The sequence below is a fragment of the Ahaetulla prasina genome, chromosome 2 (assembly GCF_028640845.1).
Source record: "Ahaetulla prasina isolate Xishuangbanna chromosome 2, ASM2864084v1, whole genome shotgun sequence".
Lineage (NCBI taxonomy): Eukaryota > Metazoa > Chordata > Lepidosauria > Squamata > Colubridae > Ahaetulla > Ahaetulla prasina.
Window position 1 is genome coordinate 304,115,553 of NC_080540.1, and position 16,672 is coordinate 304,132,224.

At 54.8% G+C, this 16,672-nt stretch overlaps 1 protein-coding gene across 4 annotated transcripts; it reads left to right on the forward strand.

Moving 5' to 3' along the window:
- The first annotated feature begins 1,019 nt into the window (after nt 1–1,019).
- On the forward strand, nt 1,020–7,719 carry HINT2 (histidine triad nucleotide binding protein 2). Of its 4 annotated transcripts, XM_058172507.1 has the most exons (15): nt 1,024–1,448; nt 1,523–1,593; nt 1,776–2,011; nt 2,130–2,258; nt 2,350–2,467; nt 2,580–2,651; nt 2,973–3,108; nt 3,258–3,386; nt 3,631–3,808; nt 3,936–4,073; nt 5,202–5,368; nt 6,592–6,726; nt 6,809–6,913; nt 7,111–7,183; nt 7,578–7,719. In XM_058172507.1, exons 1-15 carry the CDS (start codon nt 1,026–1,028, stop codon nt 7,667–7,669), a joined length of 2,202 nt encoding a protein of 733 aa, XP_058028490.1. In that variant the 5' UTR covers nt 1,024–1,025; the 3' UTR covers nt 7,670–7,719. The 4 variants fall into 4 exon arrangements, with proteins under 4 accessions (XP_058028489.1, XP_058028488.1, XP_058028487.1 ...); XM_058172504.1 differs by lacking the exons at nt 6,592–6,726; nt 6,809–6,913; nt 7,111–7,183; nt 7,578–7,719 and having other exon boundaries at nt 1,021–1,448; nt 5,202–6,225; XM_058172506.1 differs by lacking the exons at nt 3,258–3,386; nt 6,592–6,726; nt 6,809–6,913; nt 7,111–7,183; nt 7,578–7,719 and having other exon boundaries at nt 1,020–1,448; nt 5,202–6,225.
- Nucleotides 7,720–16,672: the final 8,953 nt, after the last annotated feature.

A 16,672-nucleotide genomic window follows, 5' to 3' on the forward strand; every position in this document is an offset into this window, starting at 1 on the left:
GAATTGTCTTTGGGACATGGAACTGTTTCAACTCCTACCCTCAAAACGACGCTATAGAGCACTGCACATAACTAGACACAAGAACAGTTTTTTCCCAAAGGCCATCACTCTGCTAAACAAATAATTCCCTCAACACTGTCAAACTGTTTACTAAGTCTGCACTACTATCAATCGTCTCATCGTTCCCATCACCCATCTCCTTCCAATTATGACTGTATGACTGTAACTTTGTTGTTTGTATCCTTATGATTTATATTGATATTTTTTCCTGATTGCTTATTTGTGCCCTATGACTATCATTAAGTGTTGTACCTTAGAATTCTTGATGAACGTACCTTTTCTTTTGTGTACACTGAGAGCAGATGCACCAAGACAAATTCCTTGTGTGTCCAATCACACTTGGCCAATAAAGAATTCTATTCTATCTATTCTATTACTTTGTTTTGGATGGGATGATGGAGGACGGCTGAGAGGAAAGTGGGGGCTGAGCCACTAGAGGAGAAGAGAAGCTCTGGGCTCCTTTCTAGCCCCGAACTCACCTCTCGAGAAGTACAGCGCTAATTGGGGGCGGGGGCGGGGAGATGCTCGGCGAATGTTTTGTTCTGCTTGCTTCCGCTGGCTGGAAACGCGCGACGTGATGCACACACACACTTTTGTTTCCCTTCGTACACCTCGCAAGGTAGCCAAGCCGTAGCACTTTTCCCTTGAGAGACCGGCGAAGGACAAAGGGGGCAGGGGAGTTTTTGAATGCTTCTCTTGGTCACTTCCCTTGCAAGCTTTCCTGGGTGTTGAATTTTTTAAAAAGTTCTTGGCCACTTTCCTCCGGGCGCTGGTTTTCCGCCCACCTGCCTGGCCATCTGTCCTGCTCCGAATCCCGAGCCGCGCTCAGCAGAGACTCGACAACGGAGGGAATCCGGGCCTTTGCAGGCGGAAGGCGGAGCAACTGGCTCAGCCCCTCGCTCGGAGATTGGCGACCACTGGCCGCCAGGGGGCGCAGGCTCGAGTGTCGCGCGGCGGTTCCGGGCATGCGCAGCCGGGCAGTCCCGCAAGTACGCGCGCCCATGGCTGCCTTCCCCACGGCGTTGCTCCCCGGGCTGTTCCGCGCGGGGCCGCCCGGGCGCGACGGTCCCGGGGCCGGGCTGCGGGTGGGCGGCTGGGGCCAGTGTGGGCAGGTGGGCGTGGCGGCGGAAGGCCCGGGAGCGACGCCGCTCTTCTTGCCCCGCCGGCGGCGGAAGGCGCGGGAGAGCTGGCTGCCCGCCGAGGCAGCCCCGCTGCCGCTGAAGCCCCCGGAGGCGGCGCCCCCGATCGACGGCGCGTCCGCCGGCCCGGCCCTGAACGCGCTGGGCCCGCAGCTGGGGCGGCTCTTCCTGGACCAGCCGGAGGCGGCCTTCGGGGCCACGGCGCGGCTGCTGCACGAGCACGTCTACCTGGGGGACTCGACGGACTGGGTGAGCGCTGGCGGGAGGAGGGAGATGGCTGCTCGCCGGGCCCCTCCTTATCCGCTGCCCCCTCTCTTCCGCAGAGGAGAGCCGGAGGCGTCTGCGGGATGACCCGCCTCCTTCGCGCCCTAGAAGGCCGGACGCCAGGCGGCAGGTCAGTGCCTTTGGCGGGGCGAGCGGCGGGGGAGACCCCGGGACCTGCTCTCGGGCAGCGAGCCTGATTCCCTGACCCGTCCTCCGGATGGAGGAAGAGGCGGTGGGCATCTCCCGTTGCGGCCGTCAGACGGGCTGGCCGGCCGGCATGTGACCGGTGGCTGCTCCGTTGTCCCTTTTCAGCGTCGGGCGGCCTCTGTCCGGCGTGGCCTCGCTGTGCCGCGACTGGCTGTCGGAGCTGCCCCTGAAGCTGGTGGCCGAGTGGCTCCATGAGGACTTGGCCGAGCGGCGGAGGCGCCTATCCTTCGACGAGACCCCCACCGGCGGGGCCTTGGCCTGGCTGCCTGACGATGCCCGCAGCAAACCCCCACGCCGGGGCTGCCTGGTGTTCCCGGCTGGGGAAGCTGCAGACCGGCTCTGTATCCTCCGTGGCGAAGGGATGGCAGTGGGGTGGTCCTGGGCCGCGGGGCAGGTGTCCTCCTGCTGGCGCGTCTTCGGTCCCTTTGCAGCGTGGCTCTTCCTTAGCGGCCTCTACAGGCTTCCAGGAGGTGGCCTTGAGACCAGCGGCCAGCGGAGCCCTAGGACCCAAACTCCGGGGCTGTCCCGTCCAGTTTGAGCTCAACGGGGCAGTCCGACAAGTGGCAGCGGCACACCTGGAGGGCAGCGGTGGGTACACCAGTTCCTGGGATGGTACTGGCCCTCTGTTGCCACTGCTCTTCTGGTCTTGAAGGGGACCTTTCTGTTCCATCCATTCCAGATTTCCTGGGGGTCCGCTCAGGCCATTTCTGTGGGGCCTGGAGGCGGAAGCGTGGAAAGCCCCCCACCCCTCTGCAGGTGGTTTGCACAGAAGCCCCCTGCTCTTCCATTGCAGTCAGGTAAGTGATCTCTTCTTCAAAATGGGTGGGCTGGGGACCTAAGCCTAACCCTGCTGTTGGGGGTAGGTGCAAGGGACCTCTGCCCTTCCCCAGCTCCGTTGTCTCCTTGCAGCCCCCACCTACCCGGTGAGCTGTCCTTGTGCACCCTGGAAGGGGAGCTGTACCTCTGGAATGTAGAGACTGGGTGAGCAAGTGGGGCTGACTGCCTTCATGAGTGGGGACCATACATGAGGGCTTCAGGGGAAGCATTAAGGGGAATGTGTTGCTTAGCTCTTCTGCTGCGGGGGGGGGGGGGGAGGAGACGTTTCAAGCAGCTATGGCCCAAATTGGGGCGGGGGGGGGGCAGTGGAGAGAATAGTCAGTGGGTCAAAGAGGCTCTCCTAAACACCTTGGGGGGAGGGATGTGCTTTGCCCCTGCTGCTTCTGGAAGTCAAGGTGTTGCTCTCTTGCCAGCAGACCAGTTTTTGGCTGCAAAGGGGCAGGGACTGATCCCCTTTCCCACCAGGCTCCGACGGCTGCACCAGGACCGCGACAGCCTCTTCTTCCGGGACCCTTCCCCTTGGCGCTGGAGTGAGTTTTCTGCCCACCCACGAGTGCTGACTTTTGCCGACCGCACTGGCCTGAAGGGTCTCGACCAGAGGGTGAGGCTTGGGGGGGGGGGGTCAGGGGGCCCCTGAGCAGTGGTGCTGGTTGCCGACCCTTCTGTCTTAAGAGGGAGGGGCTGCTGGGAAAGGCCCCTGGGCTGGTGGGCAGTTGCACCCAGCTGCTGACCATCCTGGCGTGCCCCTAGGTGTCCTCCGGGGGCCACTTTGAGCTCTTCAAGGTGGGGGCTGAAGCAGATTGCCAGCGTGGGGAACGCCTGGTCCTCTCCAAATACCTGGGCCATTCAGAACCCTTCCACCACTTAGTGGCCACACAGGTAACCTAGGGGGGTGTTTTGGGGGGCTGTTGTGGGCACCTATTGCGCAAGTCTTTGTCTGGACCAGGGGCCTCAGCCTAGGGCATTCCCCCGCCCTACCCCGCTCCTGCGCAGGCTGCTAGGTTGCCTTCCCTGGTTGTCCCTGCCCAGCCACCATGCTCAGCAGAAGCAGATGGTTGGTTCCTTGGCTGGAGGGTCCCTGTGCCTAGGAAACACCCCCACCCGTAACATTCATCCTCCACAGTTTTCAGTCTTTGTGCTGGACGAACGCTTCCCCCTGGTGCCTGTCCTGTGCTGGGAGCACATGATGCAGTGGCCACCCATCTATGCCCACCTCACACCCGCTGGGCCTCCGCAGCACAGCCACAAGGTGCTCTTGGGCACCTACCACTCCCAAGAGATGCTCCTGCTGCAGTACTCAGGTGGGCACGGGAAGGGGTCCCTGCACCCTCCACTGGCTCCTGGTATTGAGGCAGTCATGCCCAGTGGCTGGGGTGGAGGCAACCTGGGTGCTGCGGGACTCTTGAGGTTGCTGGACTGTCTCCACAGGTGGCCACAGCCTCCCTTGCCAGCTCCAAGGTGCGCCCCAGAAGCTGCCGTCCATCAAGGAATGCCTGCCCCACTTTCCTGTGCAGGTGCCTGTGAGGCAGAGTGCCCTCAGCCAGCGTCTCTCTGTCCCCACAACAGGTAGGGGCCGGGGTGAGGAACTGTGGCTGGGAGGGATGCAAGATGAACGGAAATGGGCTTTGCACTCCGTGGAGGCTGCAGCAGGGGGGTTCTGGCTTGCCTCCTTGAAACTGCAGAGGAGAGGCTGCCATCACCACCACCACCCCGCCTCCCCCAGCCAGATCCAAGAACCGGGCTAGTCGTCCCCCCGCCCTCCCCCCCGCCAATAAATGGCAGAACCTGGCACAGAAAAGGAGGTCAGGATGGGGGGCCCTCCTCTGTTCTGCAACCCAGAGCTTGCCTGAGTGCCCAGAGCCACTTCCAGCTAAGAACATAACTACATGGGTGTGGGGGGGCAGCCCCTCCTTTTCCCATGATCCACCACTTGCTTCCTCTCCCTGCCAACTTACCCAGAACCTACCTTTAGCCCAGTGGTGGGTTTCAAAAAGTTTTACTACCGGTTCTGTGGGTGTGGCTTGTGGGTGTGGCAGGGGAAGGATACTGTAAAATCTGTATTCCCACCCCACTCCAGGGGAAGGATACTCTAAAATCCTCATTTCCTACCAATCTGCTGGGACTTGGGAGTCAGAGAATAGATGGGGGCAAGGCCAGTCAGAATTTTTACTACCGGTTCTCTGAATTACTCAAAATTTCCGCTACCAGTTCTCCAGAACTGCTCAGAACCTGCTGAAACCCACCTCTGCTTCAGCCCTTCTGCATGTGGTCAAGCATGTCCCACTCATCCTGGTATAACACGTGATTCTTCCTAACACGCTTTACCATCCCCACAGCCGGGAGGGCGGGGGAAGCTTGTGACAACATCTTTCCTAGGAGTCACTTCCTCCCCCCAATGGTCAGGCTCCCCTGCAGATGGTCCTCTTTTCCTGGGCTTGGGGAGGGAGGTCTCAGGGACTTTATGAAAAAGATGGGCTGGGAGAAACCGTTCCAGAGGGGGAGCCTGTATCTGCCTGACAACTGCCCCTCTTTCAAGCTGGCTCCAAGCAGGAGGGCGGTATACCACATCTGACTCACACTTTTGAGCTGTCCCACCGCCATTTACAGTTGGGCTTCAGGAATTGGTTCCCCTCCCCCAATCTCATCCCTCCTCTTGTCGTTCCCCCCCTCCCCCATCGTTGTCCCCCAATCCAGGCATTGCAGCAGCCCTGGGCCAACAGGATGGCATCCGGACACTGCTGGTCTTCCAGCTTTCCCAGGCCGGGGACCTCTTCTACCAGCCGCTGCTCCCACAGGCCAGTGGAGAGGAGGCCGAGGGGCAAGCTCACACAGACCCAGAGGCCAACTCCACAGATGCTCTGGTGGGCAGACCGTGCCAGGACCCCATATTTCCAGACAGAGCAAAGACAGCTTGTACTCCGGCAGCTGCAGCCCTCTACCGGCGATGGCTGAGGGCCTGGAAGCGGGCTGCTCCACCCACTCAGGACTGGCAGTGCCCTCCGGCCACGCTCAATCAGGGCTGCCTCTTCGGCCACCGAGAGAGGAGGGAAAGCGAGGAGAGCGCCCCGTCCTCTCTGGCGGCTTCCCGCTGCTTGCGCAAGGCCATGCAGGAAGAGTGGCTCTTCTGCTCGTGGGGAGATGAGAGCGGGGTCCCTGTGCCCCCTGCCCCCCAGGGGCCCCCAGGGGAGCTAGGCCAGCGACTGGCGGCTTCCTGGACGGGCGACTGGGTGGCATGGTGGCTGGAGCGGCTGGGCGGCACCAAGGCCCAGCGACAGCAGGCGCTGAGGGAGCAGCGGAGGCGGGCCAAGCGATACAGAGGGACGCAGAGCCTCTCGGGCAGCTTCACCTCCTCCACCAGCTACCAGTCAGAGCTCAGTGAACGCTTGGGGGATGGCAGGGCCCCCAGGCCCCCTCCGGCCTTGCCTGCAGAGCCCCCCATCCAGGCTCCCCCCACTCTGCCACCCAGTTTCCAGGGGGACTCCCAGGAGCTGCTGTCCTCGCAGAGCCTGAGTGCCCGGGGCATCCCCCGCGAGCGCCGCCAAACCCTGCGCAGATACCTGGCTGTGCTGGACCAGCCCCAAGAGCCCCCTGAGGACCACCTGCCCACCAGCCAGGCTTCAGGCCTGGGCAGCAGCCAGCGGGCCCCCTCCTCTTCCCAGGGCCCCCAGCTGAAACGTGGCCGCATGGGCTTCTGAGGTGGGGGCGGGGGGGGGGGAGCTCTGCCTTCTGAATAAAGGAGTCGCTTTCTCAGCCGGGCTGCCTGTCTCGCTGTTTGGGGGAGGGGGGGGCGGGTCCTGCAATCCCTCGTCCGGCCACCAGGGGCAGAGGTGGGAGTGCGCCTGCGCTTGGCCGAGGGGGCGGTGCCAACAGGCATGGCGGCGGCGGCGCTGGTGAGGGGGCTGCTGGCTCGCGCCTGGGGCCGTCCGGGACAGGTAGGGGGGGCGCGGCGGCGGCCGGAGAGAAAAGCGAGGCGGGGGGACTTTCCGGCCCGTGTCCCCGCTGGAGCCGAGGGGTCGCGTGCGCCCCCTCGAGGATCGGCGGGCCCGGGTGGCAGCGGGGTGACCGGCCGCTGTCTGTCCATCAGAGGGGCTTGACGGCGCGCGGGCCGGGCGAGGAGGTGGAGCGGGCGCAGCGTGCGGCGGAGCAGCCCGGCCCCACCGTCTTCAGCCGGATCCTGGACGGCTCCATCCCGGCGCACGTGCTCTACGAGGATGACCAGGTGGGGGGCTGAGGCTGGACGGGGGGGGAGGGGAGGGGAGGGTGAGCGGCGCTGGAGGGTCACCGCGCTCGCTCTCTCGCAGTGCATCGCCTTTCGGGACGCGGCGCCGCAGGCTCCGGTGCACTTCCTGGTGATCCCGCGCCGGCCCCTCGCGCGCATCAGCCGGGTGGCCGAGAGCGACGCCCAGGTGAGCGGAGATCGGGCCGCGCCCGGCCTGGCCAGAGGGTGAACCGCGGGCCGTCTGGGGCTGCGGGCAGGGAGCGGCCCCCACGAGCCTGGCGAAGCATCCGGGCTTTCCTGCCTCCTGCTTGGTTGCTGGCTCGGAAGCCGGGCGGGAGGAGGGGCTGTGCGACCGCCGCTCGATCTCCTTCCCTCCCTGCCCAGCTCCTGGGACACTTACTCGTGGTGGCCAGCCAGACCGCCGAGGCGGAAGGCCTGTCCGAGGGCTACCGAGTGGGTGAGTAAAAGGCGGCAGCCCGTCTGGGCAGGAGCCGTCATCGGGGACAGTGCCACGGATGGGGAGCTGCCTCGCCTGATAGTTCCTGAAGCCCACAGAGGGGGGATGGCATGCGTGCAGGATAGGTCCTCTGGAAGCGGCCTCCCCCCAAGCTTCCTGTCTTTGGTCCTCTGAACCCGTCCTTTGGGTCTGTCTCGTCCTCTGAAGGCTTTCAAACAGGGCTCTGCTGAGAGAGAAGGCCAAGTGTGCGAGAGGCCTCTGCCCCAAACAGAATTCTCCTGGGAAGCCCCACTGTTGTCCTGTGTGTGTGGGGGGGGGGTTGGTTCTTCCTCCTGCTGCGCTCATCCGGTATTGCCCGGTTCTCCCTCCAACTCCTTTCTCCCTCCTCTTGCAGTCATCAACGAGGGCAAGCACGGGGCACAGTCCGTCTTTCATCTCCACCTCCATGTGCTGGGTGGGCGCCAGATGGGCTGGCCGCCCGGCTGACCAAAACTATGCTGTACAGGAGCTGCTCTCAATAAAGACCTGCGCAGGGAGCCTTGGGGTCTGCGTGGGCCTCTTTCTTCCCAAGGGTTGCCTTGCTGCCCCTGGCTGAGTGGCTGAGGGGGACCTGCCAGAGACTTCAGGGCTTTGATCAGGTTGGGGAGTTGAAAAAAACCTCCTCAAATAACACAAAGTGCCCAGGAGCCCCCTGGCGGTGACACCCACCCCCACCCCCCACCCCCGCCTGCCTTGGGACTCAAAGCTGGGGCCGGATTCTGAAGTCCACACCTGGGAATTAGTGGATGAGGAAGGGGGTGTCCCTGCTCTGTGGCCAGGATGGTTTATTTATTAATCAGATTTCTAGCCTAGTCAGCACTGGATGGCTTGGCATATAAAAACCATAAAGTCAAGAAATAAAACCCAAAAGATGAAGCAGAAGAAGGCCAGCATGAGCAAAGCAAAGCAGAGCAGAGTTCCCCAACATTTCTGACCTTGTGGATGGTGTGGGGGGGAGAGGGGGCATGGTTCCACATGAGTGGCCAGCAAATACGCAGCTCCATTTGCACGAACAGTGTACACACGTGCCTGCCGCTCACTTGGATGGAATGCCCTTGCCTGCTGCTCACCACTGACTAGGTGGCTCAAGTGGCTAAGACATTGAGCTTGGCGATCAGAAAGATCAGCAATTGGGCAGTTCAAATCCCTAGTACAGATCTCCTGTGTGAGCAGGGTGTTGGACTAGATGACCTTCAAGGTCCCTTCCAACTTTGTTATTCTGTTAATCTAACATGTTATTATCCCTCATAGCCCATAGGTTGGGGACTCTTGTCTTAAAGGCCATCTAACGGGTTGGGGAAGGGGAGTTGGTTTCCGAGGGGGGAGGCTGCAGTTCCAGGAGACCCTCTTCTTGGGTCCTCTGAAATCACATCGGTGGGAGAGCAACGTTGTTCGTTTGTAAAGGATGGAGACAAGCCAGGGGAGGCCAATGGCTGCTCAGATAACTGGGCTGTGGGCCACGCAGGCAGCGGCACGTGGTTGGAACCCTCGTGATAACCAGCACAGCTCATGATCATGAGTGGCACATGGGCATTGCCACCATTGCCACAGCATTCTGGGCCAGCTGCAATTTCCAAATAGTCTTCAAGGGCAGCCCTGCATACAGCACATTATAACAATCCATTCGCAAACTGATCAAGGCGTGGGAGATACAACATGGGTCTCCTGGTCCAGGAAAAGCTGCCACTGGCACACAAGATAAGTGTGCCAAGGGTTCTTGGCCGGGGCTGTCGCCACCTCTTCAAAAAGCGGCTGTGATCCTGGAAGGATAACCCCCCCCCTTCAGATTGTGCGGTGGCCCCAAACTGCATAATGTCACATTCAGAGACAAAAAGGAGGATCCCCAACATTGGGGATGGTCAACACTTCTACTCAGTCTTCCTAGGGTTGCACCTGAGCTTGTCCCTGACCTCCAAAACAAAACCTCACAACGTCCTGGGATGCCCTTCAACAGCATCACTTGGCTGATCCCTGGTTCACGATGTACAGCTGAGCACCGCTGGCTGGCTGACAGCCTTGGTAGAAGAGAAGGAGGGAGAGGATGAATATAACTGTGCATCTTGTGCCACCCTCCAGGCGGGCCAAAGTAAGGAGGCCAAACGGACATGAGATCAAATGGACAGGTGACCCTGACACAGAGGTCTCGTGTAGTAATTAAGTGAAGGCGCTGAGAGCCTCGAGCAAGGCTGCCTCTTGCAGGCCTTGGAGAAAGGAGAATCCAGCGCCCTCCATCCATCCCCCATTTCTTATTTCATTGATCAAATGTAGCAACTGCAAGTTATCCACAAGTGTGAGCAATGTTCCTGCCTAAAAAGGGTCTTCCTAATCCATCCTTTCTGAAGCCCTCTGCAACTAGCCCATCCCCACCACCCCCACTTCTGCAGCCCTCCCCCATAAGAGTCCCCTGGCTGCAGGGAAGGCTCTGTGATGGGGAAGGGCTGCTGCCTTCAGGCACGGCACATCCCATCCACCCCCCAAGTAGGCCACCATCACTGCATGGATCTGCTGGGCTTCCAGGTGACCTGAGCCAGCCAGGAGGGAGAGGAATTGGAAGGGCACTGGAGGTCCTGGACCTTTTGCTCAAGTGCTTCCCAGATGAGCAGGCAACGCAGCCTCTGAGCTGAGCCCGGCTGAATCCAAGCCCCTTCCTCTGCCAGCTGCCTGCGGAAATCCTCAGCAGCTCAGCTGGCACTCTTCAGGCTCTTCCTCCCCAAAAGAGTTGCTGGTTGGCTGCACAAACGTGAGACAAGTGGAGAAATTGGTGCTTTTGGGTACAAGGTTAACATGTCTCTTGCGCATCTCTGGTTGGACTTGCCATTGCATTCCCCCAACACATACAAGGTGCTCTAGGTGCAGGGTGGATGAAAATCGATTTTAATTTTTTTTATTTAAATTGGATTTTTTAAATTTTTATTAAATTTATTTTAATAAAAAGTTTTTGGAATAAAAATCTAAAGATAGTTTTCTATTTAAGATACATTAATAATATAGTTTATTCAGCATGAAATGGAGCGTAGTTATGTATCCTGAGGCTGTATATTCTGCAATATTGGGACTGTCAGTGAGTCAACAGCAGGTCAGAGAAGGAGCCGCTGCGGAACACAGATGACAGTTGCTCTTTAAAAACTTTGATTTAAATCTACTTGATTTCAATCAAATCCACCTTGTTAGGCGTCTCTTCTGCTGCTTCCTCTGAGCCTCTTGAAAAGAGCAGGGAGCCCCCCAGGACCAACCGGCCATGAAAAGCTGCAGGGGAACTGTTTGATCCCAGGCAGCCCCTTCTTGCCTGTTGGTGCCAGGCGGCAACTGCCCACCTTTTAGGTGCTCATCCCAAGTGCCCTCTGAAAGCCTTTGGGGTCCTGCCAAGCAACTGGTCCAACGGGAACCAGCACCAGCAACCAAAAAGCCTTGGAGAGGGTCTGGCCGTGTCAAAGCAGAGGCGTTCTTCCAACTATAGATTTCACCACAACCTCCCTGAGAACCAAAGTCACCCAAGGGTGTGAGCTTGTCTCCTGCCCACTCAGGCATGGAATCCAGGACAAGGTGGACCTGGAAGCTGGAGGTGGCAAGCCAGGCCACCTTCGTTTCCAACAGCAGCCAAGCAGGAGCAGGGTGCTCTGGGTGCCACCAAACCAGGCAATCCCACCACATATGTTTATATGTTCCAACCTCTTTCTCGCACCTCCAAATATTTGTATATTTAACATCTACCGTGTTTTCCCGAAAATAAGACCCTATCTTATATTTTTTGAACCCTGAAATAAGCGCTAGGCCTTATTGTCATGCGCTCAAAAACCTGATTGGGCTTATTATCAGGAGATGTCTTATTTTGGAGAAAACGGTATTTGATTTTATTTATGTGGTGTTAGGTACCACCTCCATATCACTTTATATCCATTTTCCTTAACTCTAACTGACATTCTTATATACTCTTCTATCTATATATCTATATATCTATCTATCTATATATATATAAGCGAAATAGCACTCACGCATCATCACAAAATTTCCAGAACCGTAAAGCCTACAAACTTGAAATTTGCCACGTATGTTCCTTTTGGCTTCTAGGTGCTCACTAAGAAAGGATTTTTCAAAATGAGCATCAGAGCATTAGTATTTCCTATATTATTATTAATATGCTCTGATGCTAAGGAGTTGTACTCCCCCTCCCCACCTGAAAAGAAATCTGTTCCAAATGCAAAACACAAGCAGAGGAGAAGAGTTTCAGTTTTACTTTCAGAGCAGTAAGCAGGGGATAGGATAGGGGAGGCTTCTATGTGGCAAGTCTGAGGGAGAGAAGGGGATAGGAGAAGGCCAATCATAACTACTCATTAATTTTCAAGCTGTAACTTTTCAATTTATCAAGCCCAATCACATCGTTTTGTAGCGGAGCACAGGTATTCAGCTAGTTCCAATTTTTTTTCCAATCATCATTTATTTCTCCTAAATCTGATTCCCAAATTAATTTTAAATCTTTTGCCTGATCTTCTAATTCAGTTAGTATTCTATATATTTTCCCAATTCTTCCTTTACCTGTATATTCTTCATTCACCTCACATTCCTTTATAATCATTTCAAATTTTGTTAACTGTCTCCTCGAATCTTTCTTCCATTTTTATCCATTTCTTTAACTGTATTAAATTCAACCAATTTAATTTAATATCTGATAAAACATTCTTTAGTTGTGTTATATTATTTATCTTGTTCTTCCAGTCTTCCCGTTTATATTTTCTTTTAATTTACTAATCCATTCTTTCCATTCAATCTTAGGTAATTTCTCCATTTCCACCACTGGTGTTAAAGGAGAAATTCCTGGCATTAACCGGTATCTCCATTTATTCCATAGTTTTATCAAAAAATTTAAAAAGGGATTTTGAATCCTCTTAGCAATTTGTTTAATATCCTTTTTAAACAAATACATTTCTATTGGATCACCTATTTCCCTTAATTCTTTCAACTCTATATCCCTCCGTATTAAATTTCTAGTTATTAAACACTCTTAACCCAGATTCGTAAAAATTTAGCCTCAAAATGAAAGCACATTTCTTCTTTGTACAGGTAGTCCTCACTTAGTGCCCATTCATTCAGTGACTGTTTTAAGTTACCGGAGCACTGAATGAACGGTACTTGCGAAAGTCCTTGTAGTGTAGCTGTTGCACCATGTGATCTCAAAGTGGGTGCTGGGTGACTGATCATCCCACAGTCCCCGGAGCATAACAGGCGGCCTTCCCTGCCAGCGTCCCACAAGGCCGGGCCAACCAGTAACCAGCAGGAAGTTGTGTGACATCCTTAACTGCTGCGGCTGCTGCTGAGGTCATGTGTCATCTTAATTACTGTGCCATTTAGCTATTTAGATTCTAGTCCCAATTAGCATGGTTAAGTGAGGACTACCTTTAGATAACAGAACATATCATTTTTTAAAAAGTTGCATAATGTATCAAGATACGTGCTCATGGCTGGCAGCACAAATTCTGCACAATTTTGGAGGAAAGACACTATCAGATTGGAGACTATGCAACAATGGCAAAAGGTATTTTCTATATACCATGTTTCCCCAAAAATAAGACAGGGTCTTATTTTCTTTTGACCCCCCCCCCAAATAAGGGCTTGGCCTTATTTTCGGCAAAGTGTTATTATTTTTGAGGTGCAGGAGGCAGCAAGCCCACCAGCCCCTCTCCATCCCACCACCTGCTTGCCTGTGGCCGCAATGACCCAAATTCTCCGCACAAACCATGTGCCAGCTATCCACTGGCACATGGGGTACAAGCAGAGTTGGGTTTCAGCAGGTTCTGACCGGTTCTGGAGAACCGGTAGCAGAAATTTTGAGTAGTTCAGAGAACTGTTGGTAAAAATTCTGACTGACTCCGCCCCCATCTATTCTCTGCCTTCCAAATCCCAGCTGATCAGCAGGGAATGGAGATTTTACAGTATCCTTCCCCTGCTACACCCTACAATCCACACCCACAGAACCTGTAGTAAAAAACATTGAAACCCACCACTGAGCACAAGGGAGGGCAGACACTGAACACTTTCTATACTATTTGGGTGGGTTTTTACCATTTACCGATAATATACTGGAGATTTTGGTACTGCACTGAAAGATGTATACTCTTATGATACTTTTATATCATTAATGTTATGCCGATCATCACTTGTGTTTGTAATTCTCGTTAAATACTAATATTATTTCTTTCGAATCCGTGTCTTTCTTTTAAATAAACATGAAAAGAAAAAGCAGCTGCAATGTATGGTTCCTGGCTTGGCCTCTAGTAAAAGGTAAATTAAAGGACCCGGTTTGTGTATTGCGCGAACGGGGTCTCTGAGGGAAAAGGGGAAGCGAGCAGAGAATCCTTTCTTGCTTCTCTGGGGCGAGGAGGGGCGGGCTTGAGTCCCACGGCTGTAGGGGGGAGTCCACCTCCCCGCCCCAGCCTGGAATAATCAGGGTCTCCTGTCCCTGTCGTCACTCGCCTCCTTTCCCTAAGCTGCCCACCGGGAACCCCTTGCTCCGCCCCAGCCCCCGACTAAATTTAGCCGCTTGGCTCGAGGCTTCACCGCGGGAGGAAGGCCAGCGAGGCGAGGCTCGGGCCCCGCGGGGAGCAGCACGAGATGAAAGCCCTTCTTGTTCTCGGGGAGCAGGCCGTGCGCGGAGTGGCCGCCAGAGGGCGCTGCTGCGCTGCAGGGAAAGCGGCGTGAGTCCGGGCGGCTCCCCAGGGGAGGGCGGTTGTGGCCGACCCTTCCGCGCCAGAGGGCTCAGGTGAGCCGCGCATCTCCGGCGCCGCTGACTTCTGGCGGCCACCCTGGAAATGAGGAACCGGGAGTGATGCGGTGGAGGAGACGTCGAATCCCACGATTCCCACACGGGTCCTCCGTGACCAACCGCCGCTAGGGAGCCTCGGTCGTGCCGGAGCCAATGGCTCTCGCGGCTTTGGGATCGGGACCTCGGGGGGAGGGAAAGGAGCAGGCTTGGAGGCTCCTATCTAGTGGCCGCTCCAGAGCTTGTCGTCGCCCCCTCACCCAAAGCCTTTGACATGGGTGGACCTGGCTGTCGGTGGGCGCGAGGAATCCCTCTCGGACGACCCCGAGAGGCCACAAGAGCCCTTCCCTCCCGGGGGTCCCGGGCTCGGGCTCCGGCTCTTGTCAACGGCCTCTCGCTTAGGCCGACCGGCAAGGTGCAGACCCTTCGCCCCGCAACCAGTAGATAAGATGGGAGCCAGGCGGCAGATGCACCCACCAGAAGGCCCTTTCGGGGACCCCCCACTTCCCCAGCCACAGGGAAGGCAGAGTCTCCGGAAAGGGCGCTGCGGACGTGCAGTCTGCAACGGCAGGTGCGTCTGTTGGCTGCCAATTAGGGGCCGCCCGCCTGGCTAAGAATAGCCTTGCCTGTGCTGAGGGGCAACCCCCCCCCTCCGCGACCCCGGCTCGCGTCACCGCCCTCCGAACTAAGCTTGAAGCGGCCGAGCAGCGCAGGCTCAGGGCAGGCTCCGTCCGGCCGCAGAGGACTGAACGCGCTGCTGTCCCACGGGGTACTCTGGAAACCGCCCCCTGCCTTGCCGAGCTCTCGCCCCCGTACCCCTGCCGGGCAGCCCTCCTTTGCCCCAGCTGCCGAGCCGCTTCTTGGAGAAAACGCTTCCATGCCTAGCTGGCCACAGGACGCCGACATCTGTGCAGAATAGAATAGAATAGAATAGAATAGAATAGAATAGAATAGAATAGAATAGAATAGAATAGAATAGAATAGAATTTTATTGGCCAAGTGTGATTGGACACACAAGGAATTTGTCTTAGTGCATATGCTCTCAGTGTACATAAAAGAAAAGATAAGTTCATCAAGGTACAACATTTACAACACAATTGATGGTCAATATATCAATATAAATCATAAGGATTGCCAGCAACAAGTTATAGTCATACAGTCATAAGTGGAAAGAGATTGGTGATGGGAACTATGAGAAGATTAATAGTAGTGCAGATTCAGTAAATAGTCTGACAGTGTTGATGGAATTATTTGTTTAGCAGAGTGATGGCCTTGGGGGGGGGAATTGTTCTTGTGTCTAGTTGTTCTGTTGTGCAGTGCTCTATAGCTCGTTTTGAGGGTAGGAGTTGAAACAGTTTATGTCCAGGATGCGAGGGATCTGCAAATATTTTCACGGCCCTCTTCTTGATTCGTGCAGTATACAGGTCCTCATTTTTATTGGCCAAGTGTGATTGGACACACATGGAATTTGTCTTGGTGCATATGCTCTCCGTGTACTTAAAAGAAAAGATACCTTCATCAAGAATTCTAAGGTACAACACTTAATGATAGTCATAGGCTACAAATAAGCAATCAAGAAACAATATCAATATAAATCGTAAGGATACAAACAACAAAGTTACAGTCATACAGTCATAAGTGGATGGGAACGATGAGAAGATTAATAGTACTGCAGATTTAGTAATAGCTTGACAGTGTTGAGGGAATTATTTGTTTAGCAGAGTGATGGTGTTCAGGAAGAAACTGTTTTTGTGTCTAGTTCTGGTGTGCAGTGCTCTGTAGCATTGTTTTGAGGGTAGGAGTTGAAACTGTTTATGTCCAGGATGCGAGGGATCTGCAAATATTTTCACGGCCCTCTTCTTGATTCGTGCAGTATACAGGTCCTCATTTTTATTGGCCAAGTGTGATTGGACACACATGGAATTTGTCTTGGTGCATATGCTCTCCGTGTACTTAAAAGAAAAGATACCTTCATCAAGAATTCTAAGGTACAACACTTAATGATAGTCATAGGCTACAAATAAGCAATCAAGAAACAATATCAATATAAATCGTAAGGATACAAACAACAAAGTTACAGTCATACAGTCATAAGTGGATGGGAACGATGAGAAGATTAATAGTACTGCAGATTTAGTAATAGCTTGACAGTGTTGAGGGAATTATTTGTTTAGCAGAGTGATGGTGTTCAGGAAGAAACTGTTTTTGTGTCTAGTTCTGGTGTGCAGTGCTCTGTAGCATTGTTTTGAGGGTAGGAGTTGAAACTGTTTATGTCCAGGATGCGAGGGGTCTGTAAATATTTTCACAGTCCTCTTTTTGACTTGTGCAGTATACAGGTCCTCATTGGAAGGCAGGTTAGTAGCAGTTGTTTTTTCTGCAGTTCTAATTATCTTCTGAAGTCTGTGTCTTTCTTGTTGGGTTGCAGAACCAAACCAGATAGTTATAGAGGTGCGGATGACAGATGACAGACTCAATCATTCCTCTGTAGAACTGCATCAGCAGTTCCTTGGGCAGTTTGAGCTTTCTGAGTTGGCACAGAAAGAACATTCTTTGTTGTGCTTTTTTGATGACGTTTTTGATGATAGCTGTCCATTTTAGATCTTGCGATATGGTAGAACCTAGAAAATTGAAGTTTTCTACTGTTGATACTGTGTCATCTAGTATTGTAAGAGGTGGAAGTATGGTTTGGGAGGTTC